At 34.3% G+C, this 16,249-nt stretch overlaps 1 protein-coding gene across 2 annotated transcripts in view; it reads right to left on the reverse strand.

The window, feature by feature from the left end:
• Positions 1–203: 203 nt before the first annotated feature.
• The window catches only part of Spred1 (sprouty related EVH1 domain containing 1), an 86,285-nt gene continuing 70,239 nt past the window's right edge, over positions 204–16,249 (reverse strand). For both annotated transcript variants that reach the window (XM_048793115.1, XM_048793116.1), the window contains exons 6-7: positions 7,982–8,083; positions 204–5,290 (exon numbers count right to left, since the gene is read on the reverse strand). In XM_048793115.1, coding sequence (XP_048649072.1) covers positions 4,637–5,290; positions 7,982–8,083 — 756 coding nt within the window. In that variant the 3' untranslated portion in view covers positions 204–4,636. The remainder of the gene's footprint in view (positions 5,291–7,981; positions 8,084–16,249) is intronic.

Below are 16,249 nucleotides of genomic sequence, written 5' to 3' on the forward strand. Positions count from 1 at the left end.
CAATACACATAATGTAATACCAGACTGGAAAAAAATAAACATAACAACTGGATGCATAAATAGATGATTAACTATTTGTGAACTTTCAGTTAAAAAAAGAATGAAACAAAATTCTGATCGAAAGTTTCCATTTACATTGTCCTCCAGTAATTGTTATCTCTTATGTGATAATTTGATAGCTCTAAAAGAGTAAGAAAAAGTCCTTTAATATTTCATGATAGGTTTAATTAGGTAATTCCAAGAGGGAGGGAACCATTAAAACAAATTCTTATGATATCATCTGGTATGTCCAATTACATGAGTATCGTAACAAAAAGTTACAAATGTATATATGCGTATTTACATTGTATACTCGAAACTATCAAGCTAGTCAACTATATCTGAGGAGATAACATTATGACATGAGTTAAACAATTTTTCATTGCTCATTAGAAAAAATGCAGTCAAGCTTTTAATGGAAATAATGTACAAGTGAGGCACTTTTGAGGTCAAGAGAATAGAAAGCAAATGATACTACACACTGGAAATGTTCACAAAAATCTATGTGTATCTTTAATACAAAGGCTTTTCAACTAGATTATTCTTGAAAAATTTCAAAACAATTATGCAATTTAAGCTTTCAGTAACAATGGCTATCATTTATCAGTGTACCAAAGCATATGAAAGTTTTATAACCACCTGGCTGCTAGGCAAATAGTACTTTAAAGCCCTTTTTCTCCCTCTCTCTCCCTCTCATTTTAATATAAATCACCTCTGGTCGTGTTTCTTTTTTTAAAAAAATATTTTTCTATGTTTGACTTACTGCAAAACACCTTATGGTGCTATTAGGATTTATAGACATTTTTAAGTGCAACAATAATGCAAGTTTCTAGCACTTTCCCTTAGAAATGTGATCATGGAGGTCAAATGAAGAATGAGAATTGTATCATTGAGAAATCTGTTTTTTAGGTAACACTAAAGTTCTCTAACTTTTCTGTAGAAAAATGTGTATTTTCTTAATGTACCTTTGGGCTACAAGTAAAAAACCTAATCTTAAACCCAAGTTACATATTCCAAGTATAATCACAAAATCTAGAGTCAGTTTCAGTAATAACAGAAAAATCCTTAAAATATCTTTATACTGCATATCTGAAGTAGTATGTTTCCTGTACTCTGGATACTTACATGAATATTAGGAAATATCTTTGAGCCATTCAATTAAGGGGAAAGGAGAGAGGAAAAAGTAAAGAAAAAGCATGACTTACCAAAGATATTAGATGGCACTATACACATGAATTGAAAGTGCATTTGTATAACTTCAAAAGCTCATTTTAGGCACTATTGAATAACCAATGAAAATAGGTAGTTTCAAGTTTTTCCCTTTAAATTTTAATCCCTGCCCCATCTTTGTCTCAGAAACATACACACACTTTCTTTAAAGTTGTCATGATAAAATACAGGTGGTTACGTTTATCTATTTATATATATAAAAAATTCTCCCTGACTGACAATGGGAGGGAAAAATACCATTTTGGTAATGGCTTCCAAGTTAAAGGAACTGGTTCTATAAATGCCTCAGCATATCCATTAAGTTTGATTGCCAGCTCCAAATAGCAATAAATATTTTAAAACAGGATATGTAAGAAAAAAGTGCTTAAAATCTTTCAGTGACCAACAAAATTAATTAGAGAAAAGAATCATTTTACAGTTCCTTTGAGATATTTCTTACTCCTGGTTTCCCTGTAGGAGGTGGCCACCACTTGACTAGCCCTTTACTGGTGGTAGTGAATGAACCCTGCGGATGTCTACTGCCATCTTTTTCTCTGGTCTGGATATTATCCAGTAGGTGGTGCTGAAGTTCCACACATGGAAACAAATGATCCAGATTATCATTTGAAAACTATCAGTTCCAAACAAAACAAACTCATCAGGCCAAATTCTTTCTTATCATGCCACTTAGATGATCTCATTTTTAGTGTTTACTTTAACAGTTTTGTTGAGCCATTTGCTTATACAATCAGATAAAAAAGTTTTAGAAGAAATGCCAAATGGCAGTGCCAAATCTGTATAGAGAATGGAAACAGTTTCTGAATGTACCTAAAACACATTTGAGAATCAGAGACTTAAACTATCCATTTGTTTGCACATAGGAATTCTCAACTACTCCAAAGAGAAAATTTCCACATAGGGATACAGATACACTACATTATCAGTTTTTGTTTCCTAGATTGATTTGGAAACTGACTATTTCAGTTATAAAGATCCAAGGTGAAATAAGAACCAATTTCATCACCATAGTTTTTAATGAAGAAACTTGTTTAAAACTGTAAAGGAAAAAACGGGGATGGGACGGCAAAATCTTAGCAGCAAAGTGGTTAAACAAATTGAAAATATTAATGCACAAACATTAAAATATTAAAGCATATATGTTGCATATAAAATACAGTACAGAACCAGGAGTTGCACTATACTGATTAGTGCTTAACAGAAGAAATGATTAAATTTGTTCTTCCCAGAAGTATATACACAGTTCATTTCCACAGCATTTTCCTATATAGCCAGCAAGTTATTTTCTTCAGTCATTCACACCTCGCTCAAACCTGAATTAAAAACTCAGTACTTACAAATATGAAAATTCATTCAAAAAGAGAACCAGTATTTCCATTTCATCCATAAAAAGGAATTTTGAAAGTTAACAGTCTATTCTAGGAAACCAAGTTTAGCTGAAAACTTCAGGGATGAAGATCACCAGGTGTAGCAGCATTCAAATATATAAACAGTAAAAATAAGACTTAAAACCGCTGCTACATGTTTTGGATTTAGTTCATCCAATTGATTTTTAGTACAAAACTAGAAATAACCTCTTCTTCATAACATCTACAGTTAACAATATAATTTTCTTCTTTTCAATGTGAAATAATACTTCAAGATGATCTATGTACACAATGTTGTCAGTTCAAGCTGTCATATAAATATAAATGCTTTCTTTTTTTTTAAAAAAAAAAGTATTTTACAGACAAGATAGTGTTATATACATTGTTCAGTTTGATAGGGGGCAAAAGAAGAATGCTAACACAAGCTTAAGTTTGATATGTAAAACAAATGATATATAAATGACATTTAAAACCTGCATAGAAAATGAGCTTCAAATGGTAGTGTGATTTTAATTTCTATCACCTCTAGTATTTCGAGCCATTAATTTAAAAAAAAAAAAAAAAAAAAAAGGCTCACGTCATCAACATTTATTCCTGTAAGGGAATGTTCTTAAAGAATTCCTCATTTGGATTAGTTTTGATGTTCAAAAAAAAAAAAAAAATGACCCCATGGTATTTTAAAATGGTATGCTGGAACACATATCCTACTACTTTGTAAATTAAACAGCAGTAATACAATGCTCTGCAAAAGAAATAAAATTTATATCTACAAGATATTTCATTCACAATGATGTTGGATTAAATACTTTCCTGGGATACGTTAGCATACATTTTAACAAAATAATTTTGTTTTTGGCCAGTTTAAATTAAAAAAAATATAGCTGAGAAAGATCAGTGTTATATGAATAGTAAGTACTGAGGAGAAAGGTAAAACATTAGTAATGCAGCTGAACATATTTCGGTGTAGCAGAACAATAAATGGAGATTTCAAGAGGAAACTGTTTTACACCAACTATGCATTTACACTTTTTGCCTTGTAAAACGTTTGTTTTTGCAATATTATTTTTTGAAGGAGGAAACTCTGAAAGAAAACAACTTGCTGGTTGGATACCACAAAAAAACAAAACAACCAAAACCCTTAAATTTTCTGTTTACTCAGTCTCTTTTTATATAAAAATAAGGGTTAAGTTCCCATCAGAACATTAGACAATTACATCTGTGCTTTAAAAAAATGTTGGTCACACAAGGCTATTAGAATATCTTAAAGGTTTTTAGATTACCAGAATGTACAGATATAACTCAATATAAATTGTAGCCAAAGATAAACAAGGATGAAAATATCAAATCATTCACATGGAATAAAAATGTTATTAACTAGATGAGTTAAATATTCAAAATATATGGAATGTGACAGTAGATAAATGTGTATCTACTTCAGAATTAGGAAGGGCAAGAAAGGTTTAATATGTAATAATTCGTACCTTACATTTAGTTAAATATAAACATTTTGTTATTTATACATAAAACTGCTTTCAGAAAAACAACTAATAAATGTTTTAGTTGCACTTATTTTACTTCTTATAATTCCCAAGTGTTAACTTTTCTTACATTGAAATCAACTGTCCCCTAGTGCATTTTTATTTTTAGTTCATGAATTCAAACCTTTAAATTCCCATCACCTAATGCATAAATATACAAAAATGCCAAAAATTAATCCCTTTTTGTTGGATCATATTTATGCTGACTTTTTATAGTCAATAGCCAAAAATGATTTCCTTCTGCAAATACTCTACAACCTGTAATGAAACATGCCATGCACTCAAGGAAAAAAATGCATGGCTAGCATCTGTGAAATGCCAAGAACTGACGAGTTCTGCTTCTTCCATGTGTGGCCCCAGTGATACCAGGCAAGATTCCATATTGCTTGCCAAAAGCTTCCACAAAACCAAGTTAGCTAATTCCTGGAAACAAAGATTTTAAGCTCCTTTTGGCACTGGATCATTTCATCCAGCAGCTTTATGTTTCCCACCACAGCACCCACACGCCTCACCACAGCGATGGCACATTCTCAAAGGGACGTAGCAGCACATACATGGTACAATGAAAGACAAAGCTACCAGGGCTAACCATCGTAAGCAGAACTTGTCATCACTAGTGTCACATGAACAGGGATCAGAAAAATCTCCCTCTGAGTCTGACATACAATGATACAACATGCTCTCTGCACAGAGCATACAACTAACTTGATATATGCATCTTTTAATAGGATCTGGAGCATCCTGACATTTTCCCCTGCCATTTTCTTCATGATTAAACCTTTCCTGGCAGTATACGCAGCGAGAACGTTCACCATCCTCTTTTCTTCGTTTTGACTTCTTAATTTTTAATGAGGAAGAAGGCTGTGTCTTAAATACCACAGAGTCTTTGAGTGAACTTAACTTAGTCTCATCCCCACAAGAGTAGAGATAGTCTGACTTTTTACTGTCTGGTTTAGGAAAGTGAATATTGGAGTCAGTATCATCTCTCTCCAAGTCATTTTTCCACATGTCGGGATGTCTGTAGTCTGCATACCGACGTATTAAGATATCTCGAGGGTTTATTCTGACAATCTCATCCTCGTCTTGAAAGCTGACATGTCTGATTGATTTCAAAGGGACCTAAAAAATGAAAAATACAGTAAGGACTACAGCAGTTAATTTTAGGTGTCAATTTGATGGAGTGACACTGCCCAGATATTTGTTCAAATATTGTTCTAGGTGTTTCAGTGATTTTTGGGGGGGTAAGAACAATATTTTAATTGATGGACTGTGAGCTAAGCACAATACCTTCTATGATGTGGGTGGACCTCATCTAATCAGCTGAAGACTTTAATAGAACAAATATTCCTTTCCCCAGACAAGAAAAACTCTGCCAGCAGGCTGCCTTTGGACTCAGATTGCAACTCTTCCTTGGGTCTTCAGCCTGACACAGTTTACCCTGAAAACTTGAGATCTGTATTTCCATGGTGGCATGAACCAATTCATTAAAACTAAATCCTGCTCAATCTGTTTCTCTGGAGAACCTTATTACAGACTTTCATGCCAGGAAGTGACATGCTACTATAATAAATATCTTGAAAATGTGGAAATGGTTTTGGAACTGAGTAATAAGTAGAAGCTGACAAAATTTTTTTTCTTTAATATTTTTTTTTAAAGAGAGAGAGAGTCTGAGAGAGAGAGAGAGAGAGAGAGAGTGAGTTTTAATATTTATTTTTTAGTTTTTCGGCAGACACAACATCTTTGTTTGTATGTGATGCTGAGGATCGAACCCAGGTGGCACGCATGCCAGGCGAGCGCGCTACTGCTTGAGCCACATCCCCAGCCCCAGAAGCTGACAAAATTTTAAGATGGACATTAGAAAGAGCCTTGAAGAGACAACTGGTAGAAACATGGACTTAAAGATCCATCTGGTAGGGTTTAAGATGGAAATGAACACATTACTGGACACTGGAAGAAAGGGCAATCCTTGGTATAAAATAACAAAGAACGTGGATGAACTGTGTTTTAGTATTTTTTGGAAGGTAGGAGAGATATACATGAACATTCAGCAGAGGAACTTTCTAAGCAAGGTGTGTTCTAAAGAGAATACTAAGGGTGTGGCTGGATGATCATAGGATAAAGCAAGACGTTGCCAATTTGGATGTAAAGGGACAGAAGCAAGATGAAACAAAGAATGGCTGTAGGACTTGTGGGATTCTACAGAATGTGCAAAGAGTTATGTGGCTGTGAACAAGTGTCATGTTCATGACATGTCATATCTCAAAAGAGAAAGAGGATCCTGAAGTAGGACTGTCCCCTCTGAGTTCCAGAGGGTGAAGCTAACTTCTGAGTTTTAGTGGGCCATGCAGTAGCAGTGCAAGGCCGTGGAGGAGAAGTTTATACCCAGGGCTGGGTGTAGAATCACCATCCCAGTGGGCCTAGAGGACAGAGCATAAAGCTAAGGAGAATTAATCTCAAGTCTTAAAACCTAATGAAATTTCCCATCAGGTTTAGATTTGCTTAGGACTCATATGACAATTTTCTTCATTTCAGTTTCTCTCATTTTGAATGGGAATGTCTACCCTATGCCTTTCCTACCACACTATACTTTAGAAGCAATAACTTGTCTAGTGTCACAGGCTGACAGGTGGCAGGGAAATCTGTCTCAAAATGAATCATACCTCAACACACCCACAACTGGCAGAAATGCTATTTAGAAGAAATTTGGCAATTAGAGTAGATACTGGAATCTGTCAAGACTGTGGGGCCACAGAAATAAAGGCATGTGTATTTTGTATGTGAGAAGGCATGAACTTTGGAGCCAGTGGGAAGAATATTATGGGCTGAATCATATCCTTCCCCAATTCATATGTTGAGGCCTTAACATCAGAATATGATATTTGGAGATGGGGCTTTTAAAGAGGTGACTTAAAAAAAAAAAAGAGAGAGAGAGAGAGAGAGAGAGAGAGAGAGAGATTCCTTAAAATAAGGAATCAGGGTAGACCTTAACCAGTCTTACTGGTGGCCTTGTAAGAGGAAATCTGGACACACAGAGAGATATAGTAGGGAAGCATGTGTAGAAGAAAAACCACATGAGATGGTAGCCATCAATAAGTCAAAGAAAAAGGGCTTAGAAGAAACTAAACATACCAACCCCTTGACCTTGATCTTGAAATTCAGCCTCAAAAACTGTGAGAAAATAAAACTACTATTTTAGCCACTTTGTCTGTGGTATTTTACCCTGGCAGCCCCCTCAAACTAATATAAGAATATACATGTTTATAGCTCAGCTATACAGAAAAATCCCTAAAAAATGACTTACATACCAACCCCATCTCTCTTTCTCTCATTTGTCTTCTCTTTGTATCTAACTCGTGGATAGATGACTTTTGGGGGTTGGGGAACAAAACTGTCTTTTGACCCTACCCACCATCCACAAAGGAGATGGTTTTCTAGTAGTCAAATCTGTATTACCTAGTTCTAGTTCCAGGATACAAGGACTAGTGTACAAACAAGTGTCTAATCCAGTTTGGGGCAATCTTTTATTCTACAGATATTTGAAATTGGGATTAAATTCCAAGTCTGGGCTAAGGATGGGCTGATGGGTGAAGTCCACTAAATTAACAGTATATTATTCTTATTGGTCCTATCCGATATACATACAAATTCAAAAGAAAAATTTTGGATGGAGTTTAAATAACAGGGTTTATAAGTAAATATGAAGCAAATTTATACATGGAAATTATTTCAACTATATAGAGAATTCAAATGACTAGAAAACTTCACCTATATGCTAATTGCCTATATTTCATTGCAGAAGATATTACTTACCCGGTTTTGGGATTTTAAGCTTCCACATTCCTTGGGTATTTGCCGCTGCACATATTCCACACTTCTGCTCTGAATGTCTAGGCCTGGCTGCCCAAATGTTATCTAAAATACAAACAGTGTCTTATGTAAGTGATGACAGAATGAATTTCTTGCTCTTAATGAAACCATACACAGTGCACATTTTCAAAATGGTTTTATAAAAGGTATTGTAATTCCCCTCACCTTAATTTTTTTTAAAAAAGCTATTTTCCTATACATTTTAAAATGTATGCATTACATTCACCAATTAACAAGTACTCAAAAAATTAGAAATCACCCAAATATATCTATCAACTGATGAAAGTATAAACAAAATGTGGCAATCCATATAGTGGAATATTCCTCAGCTAAAAAAGGAATAAAATATTGATATTATGTTATAATAGTGATTGATAAGGACCGAAGGAAAAGATGGAGTGGTAATGACTGCTAATTGGTACGAAATTTTGGAGGGGGATGAAAATTTCCTGGAATTCAATAGTGGTGATGGTGGCACAGTCTTATGAATTTACTAAAAACCAACAAATTGTATATTTAAAAGGATGACTTAATGATATATGAATAATATATATATAAGTGATAGGGACATTTCTTAGTTGTTTGAATTGCAAAGCCCATTTTGGAGCTAGATGTTTTTTTTAATGACAGTGAAATGCATTATAATTTTAATTACACATTTAAAGCACAATTTTTCATATCTCTGGTTGTATACAAAGTATATTCACACCAATTCGTGTCTTCATACATGTACTTTGGATAATAATGATCATCACATTCTACCATCATTTCTAACTCCATGCCCCTTCCCTTCCCCTCTAGCCCCTCTGTCCTATCTAGAGTTTGTCTATTCCTCCCTTGCTCCCTCTCCCTATCCCACTGTGAATCAGCCTCCTTATATCAAAGAAAACATTCGGCATTTGGGTTTTTGGGATTGGAGCCAGATTTTATAGCTGAAAGTTACCAAAGCTTAATTTTTAGAATTTTATAATAAAAAATTATTATAAATGAATTTCCACATCTACCACCTAGCTTCAATAATTATCAATACTGCAGTAATCTTATTTTCTTATTGATTATTTTCCTGGATTATTTTGATCCAAATCCTACTATTAACAAGACTATAACCTTGAAAATAAAAAAATAATACAAGTAACATGGCAAATTTTTCAAACAGTATTGAAGTACATACAATAAAAATCTTCCATATTAGATGTTTGGTCCCCATCCTAGAAGTTAACTAATAAAAAACAATTTTCAGTGAATTCTTCCAAAAATTTACACACACAAACATGTACATCTTTAAAAGTTTTAAATACAAATGGAATGCTTTTCTTGATTTTTCTTACAGTTAGTGATACATTACAGATACTTTTGTATACTTATAGGTAAAACATATAAGAATTCAGGAATTAATGGAAAAAATTCACAATGGATTAAATAGTGTAGAAAGGCTTCATGAAGGAAACTGGGCTTGAAGTAAACACAGAATGAGTTAAGTATTTGGTCAAGTACAATCACCACCACCACCACCAAAAAGAAACAATTTTTTTCCTGATAAAATTTAATGACTTCAACTTATATATTAAATACACATTCCTATACCTTAAGAAGCAAGGACACCTACTTTTTCACTTATTACCTAAATTTTACTGTCTCAGAAAAAAGTCACATGTACTACTTAAACAGATGTAACTGTGAAATCTACCTGAGTCAACAGTTTATAATTATTAGGTCTCCCACATGATCCGTAAGTGAAAAGACAAATGGATGTTGTCTATACACTTATTAAACACAGATGTTGTAAGATACACCCAACTAACTATTGCTTTTTAAAGCACTGAGAACCAAAACTATTTTATAGTCTTCAGAAGAATTTATCAGCTGAGATATACACAGGAGGTGCTTCTTCAAAGTTGGTCACAAAAAAAAATTTTTAAAGGATTCCATTTAAAATGACAACAAAATGATATGAAAGAAAAGATTATAAAAGATAAGAGATTTTTTTAAAATAGGAAAATACTCATAAAGAAAATGCAAAGTTTTATTAAGAGAGAACTAGGGTTGGGTTTGTGGCTCAGTGGTATAGTGCTTTCCTGGCATATGTGAGGCCCTGAGTTCAATCCTCAGCACCGCAAATAAATAAATAAATGATCCATTGACAATTAAAAATATTTTTTAAAAAGAGAGAACTAAATAGAGGGATATATCATACTCATGGATAAAACTGTAGCTTCCTTTAAGCTAATACACAAATTCAGTGTAATTTGAACATAAACCACAAAAATATTTTTCATCAAACCTGACAAACTGATTCTAAATTTTATGAAAGGTCAAGCAGTCAAATAAAGAACTCAAAGGAAAAACAAAGTAAGAGCATTTGCTGTACATATATATTAAGACTTATCATAGAACTACAGCAATTGCATAGTAAAGACTAATGCAATGACAGACAGGAGACCAACCAATCAGTTTAGAGAGACAAGAAACAGATCCAAACATACATGGAGACTTGATACATGACAAATATGACACTGTTAATCAACAAGTAGTTACAGAGGGGACTGGATCCCTAGCATGAAAAAAATCAGTTCAAATTAGATTAAAAGACAAAGCTTAAACTAGAATGTCTGCTCACTAAAATACTGAACATAAGAGTAAAATTAACAATCACTAACTAGGAGATGCTAGCCACAAATAAAACTTAAGAAGGATTTGTACTCAAAATACACAAGAAGTTGATAATGAAAATTTTATTACTCGGCAATCAGGTTAGAGTAGGTATTTAAAGCTGATTTGTAAGAAACAACCACTGTTTCCACTATCCCCTGTATACATGACACAAATCAACTGAATAGTTAATTTATTTCCATTTTTTAAAAAATAATACATCATCAAAAGCTCACTTCCATACATCCTGAAGAAATTTCATGCACATAGACAAGAAGTTTGTACCTGCACTATGCCTAATAACAACAAAAACCTAGAAAGAGTGGGTTTATCCTCTGGCAGAAGAAAACTATGTAAGTGGTGGAAATCATGAGAAAACCCAGGATTATCTTTTCAGGGATATGCATATAGTGAGACCGTTGGAATATAGTGTTCTCCCTATGAAGACAGTCTTGTTCAGTGATTAAAAAAAAAAAAAAAGATAAATCAGGCAGTCTTATTGCCCATTAGAAATAAAATTCAAGGTAATGGTTACCTTCAGAATGAAGGAAAGGGAATACATTGGAGATCTTCCTTTACAAGTTTTTTGATGGTTTCTTAGGTATTAAATGTGTTATAAATCTTCCATTATTTGCTGATTCAAACACACTCTTATTTGTCTATAATGAAATGATCCTCAAAAACTTGAAAGTAAGAAAAATAATGGCTTTCAGCCCAATACATTGCAACTAAAACCTGCCTGTGTTACCATTTTGAATCAATTTATTTATCCAAAGGATTTAAACAGTCCACAATGTATACAAAATAATCGAAGACAAAACATTGACAATGTTATTGTTTTACTAACATTACTAGAAGGAAAAACCTAAGCTAGCATTAGGTAACAATTCACCACAGGTTTCATTTCTGTAAATCTACTTACTGCACATAGGCATCGTCTACCTTTGTTTTAGTTTATCTTTTCAAGGACATGCATATAGTGAAACCTTTGGAAGATAGTATTCTCCTATGAAGACAGGCTTGTTCAGTGATCAAAAAAACAGACAGTATCTCCTTGCACAAGGTAAATCAGGCAGTCTTATTGCCTATTAGAAAAGACTTGACTGTGTAAACATCTTCTTGAGCATCACTCTCATGGATCTTGGTGGTGGTGGTGGGAAGGGTGGGGGGACCAACACAAACATGAAGCTCATGCTGTTATATATTGTGCTATAAGTAATAAAATCCTTTGTCTCTAACCCAAGGTAAAATGTTAAGACTCTTTATAGTTCAACAAAGCCATAGTCTAGTTGTTTTGATAAGGCTGTTCCTCTTTTTTAGAAAAGGACTCATCAAACTATCCCCAAAGTACAACTAAATATTCAAGGCGTATTAATTAACTCTGTTGAGCATTCATACACACCAAACTAGCTTTCAGAGATGATCTGGTAAGTCATGAATATCTATTTTATGTAGAGAATGTACAAACTTGTATTCACTAGTACCTACAGTACTAGTGGTTTAAATTTTACATTCTGAGTTTTGCATATCATTTTCTTAAACTCAATTATTTAAATCTTTGAAAGATGACTTTAGTCTTGAAAAAAATGAAGCTTCTGACCAGCAAGCTGAGGGCCAGATTCTGTACAACGGAAATTCATTTTTCATGTCTTTTGGGTCACATGCAAATGGATGACTGGTATAAAATCCCAACAGTATTTGCTGAATATAAGTGTGCTTTATTCCCTTTAAGAAATTTCTACACTATTTATTTACTTACATGTGTAACTTTAAAAGAGAAAAACCATTCCATTCTAAGTCCTATTAAATTGAGATATGTGTGAACACTTAGTTTATATAATTTCACTGCTATGGTTTGAATGAATACATACTACAAAGTTCATGTGTTGGAAATTAATCCCCAACACAAGCACTGAAAGATGATACCTTTAAAAGATGAGTAGGTCACAAGGGCTCTAATCTTAGAAGTGGATGAATGCCTTAATTGCAGGAGTAGGTTCCTGATTAAAAGATGAATTTGGTCTCATTCCCCTTATTCTCTCTTACCCTCTCACCTTCTTGCCTTCTGCCATGGGATGACACAGCAAGAAGGCTTTCACATGACACTGGCACCTTGATATTTAAAATTCTTTGGAACTATGAGAAATAAATTTCCTTTCTTTATAAACTACTTAGTTGGTGGTATTCTGTTATAGCAACACAAAGGGACCAAGACAAAAACCCTTGTTTCTCTATGTCACATTAATCTGGGAGATAAGGAAAAGTATCAATTATAAGTGACTAGGAATAGTACTGTTTTATTTAACAAAACACTTTTTGCTAAGTGCTTTATAAATACATTTAATCATTGTACTTTCATAATAACTTCAGCAGTTAGATACTAATATCATCACAATGTATAGGTAAAGATACAAAGACACAAAGAGATTGTGATACATACGTTCAACAAAGAACTTAGCTCTAATAAATACAAACAATGCCTATGAATCAATAATAAAAAGTCAAAAATTCAATTTAAGATGTGCTTAAAGACCCAAAAAGGTACTTTATGAAAAAGTTTCTAAGTGGTAAATAAGTATATTAACTGGTTCATAATTATGAAAATATAAATATTAATTATTATTTCATAATTTTAAATTATGAAAACATAAATAAAAATCACAATAAAATATAACTTTGCTTCTACCCAAAGTAATAAAGAAGACCAAATCAGGGATGCGTGTGATATACTGGTATGTGTATGTGGGGTGCCACACCATGTGTTTAGGGAAACCTCTACCACTTGTAGAAATGTAAACTGGAAGACTAATTTGAATTTTTGTTTTTGAGTAAAACCAACAGTCCATAAAATGTTCTTGTTTAGCCTGTGGTTTCCTGTATCTTCTTGCATATGACTGTAGACCAGGTTTGTAAAACAACCTAAAAAAGCCTAACGTGTTTTGCACAACATAAACATCTAATTATTGGGTCCTTGTCCTTTCTGTTTTTTTTCCCCCCTTCTTAATGCTCCATGTTGTCTTTCCACCGGATCATTCACATCTTTGATTCCCTGTTACAGACAGAAAAGGTCTCCCTAAAGTTCAGATATTAAACTTCTAATCCCCAAGGTCATGGTTGTTTGGTGACACAACTTTGAGAGATAGATAATGAGGGTAGGGCCCTGGTCTGATGGGATCAGTGTCCTTGTAAGGAGAGCCACCAGCAGACTTGGGTTCTCTTATCCTGACAAGTAAGGACATGGCAAAAAAGCCTCACCAGAACAGAGCCATGGTAGCAACTCTGACCTTAGCCTTCTAGCTGCTAAAACTGAAAGAAAAAAAAATTTTTTTTGTTTGAGCCACCTAGTTTGTATCTTTGCAGTCCAAACTAAAACATCCCATTTTAAACACTCATCCTCCACTCTTCTTGTGTCCTTTCCCATAATTTTCATTGCTAGCCCAACCCTTCAATTAGCTAATGATATATCTTATCCTTAAAAAGTTTAAGCATATCTAGAAAAGTCATCTTCTAGCATGAGTTTAATGCACTCATTCTGTACTTCCATAGCTTTATGAGCTTGCACATATTATCAGAATCTCCTTTAGAGTATGGCTCATTTATCTTTGTGTCCCTCAACTCTAAGCTCAGGGTCTGACAGATGCTATATACATACTGTATAACATATTTAATGGCAATAATATGTTGAACTGAATGCTTTATTTGATCTGTCTCATTATCTACGTAGATGCAAATTTCTTCCTTAACGAACTGCATGTCTGAATTCCTCAGATCAAAATGAAAATTATTAAGACAGAATCAGGGAGGCTTTTAGCTGAGCAGCTCTGCCACTGGACACTAATACTGTTGACCTTTGAACAACATGGGTTTGAACTATATGGGTCCACTTTTATGTAGATTTTTTTTTTCCTGAGATGTGATAATTTGAAAGAGCTTATAGATAAACTCCATAGCTTTAGAAATATCAAAAAGTTAGGAAAAGTTAGGTATGTCATTATTACATAAAGTATGAAGAAGATAGTCTATATCATTTACTACCATTAAGTATACACAAATCTATTACAAAAAGTCAAAATTTATAAAAACTTATATACTTACGGACTGTGCATAGCACCACTCCCAGTCAAGATAAATGTAAACAAGTTCATAGACACATCAATATTAAATCATTACTATATGAAATGACTGTAATAGTACTGTACTACTGTAACAACTTCGTGGCTAACTCTTACTGCTACTGCCTTGAGAGCAAGTGTTTCAAGTATCTGCTTAACTCTCTGATACCAATCATTTCCATATAAGCAGCTCTTATCTCCAGTAAATTCTATATTTTAGAAAATAGTGGCCTCTTTGTGATTCTTACATGTTTTTCACCATATATAATACATGTAACATACAAAATGTATAAATGACTATTCATGTTATAGGTAAGGCTTCCAGTCAAGACCATGCTATTAGTAGCTGAATTTGGGGGAAATCAAAAGTTATATCAAGAACTCTACCAGTTGCAGGAGTGGACAGAAGACCCCAGAGAACCTGACGTAGCCTGCCACTGCTGGCACTGGCCTAGTTACATCATACCCCAGGAGGCATTGCTGCCACAGTGGCGGTATCAATGGCCCTAGTCATCATCACTGCAACCATGAGCAGCAAGGCCAAGACCAAGCAGCCAGCAGGCACCACCCTCAGTGCTGGCCAAGTCCAAGTCCGTCACCATGAACAGTGATGGCCCAGCTGGTTTGCGCCCAGTGCAAGAAAGTCATAGAAAGGTTTGGGGAACAGTAAAATAGTTTAATGTAAGAAACAAATATGGTTTCATTAACAGAATTGATACTAAGCAAGATATAGTTATACAATCAGTCTGCCATGAAGAATACCCCAGGAACTTTCTTCATAGTTCAGGAGATATTGAGTCTGTGGAGTCTGACTTTGTCATAGAAGAAAAAGGAGACAGCAAATGTTACAAGATCTGGTGAAGTTCCAGGTGAAGGCAGTAAACATGCAGCAGACTATAATTACTATAGTCACTATCCATGTAGTTGGAGTCTTCCATACAATTATCAGTTGAATTACCAGAAGAGTAAGAGTGGGCAATAAAAGAGACTAGAAAATGCTCTTGAGTCAGGCCTGACAATACCAGCCACACCAAACACAAAGGTTTTCACCATACTACACACAGAGACCCTATGGGTCTCCTTGTGCAGGGAGAGATAAAGGATGACAACAACAACCAGTGAGACAGAATATGTATCGAGGTTATAAACTATGATTCCATAGTGCCTTTCTGCACCAATGAAAAGGATGACAATGAAGAGGGTAAGGAAAATCAAGGTGAGACCCCAGGTCAGCAGCCACCTCAATGATGGTATCACTGCCACTTCAATTACCAATGCAAACACCCAGAAAAATCTTAAACCACAAGTGGTAGAGACAAAAGCAACTGATCCCAGCCTTGGGATTAGAGAATTCATTTATTCCCGGGACTAAGTAGGGCAGGACATAGTAAATGTCAGTTTACCACTGCTACCATCATCTGGTGATCCAACAAGACGAAATGAATATGAA

Source organism: Marmota marmota, unplaced genomic scaffold (assembly GCF_001458135.2).
Source record: "Marmota marmota marmota unplaced genomic scaffold, marMar, whole genome shotgun sequence".
Taxonomy (NCBI): Eukaryota; Metazoa; Chordata; class Mammalia; order Rodentia; family Sciuridae; genus Marmota; species Marmota marmota.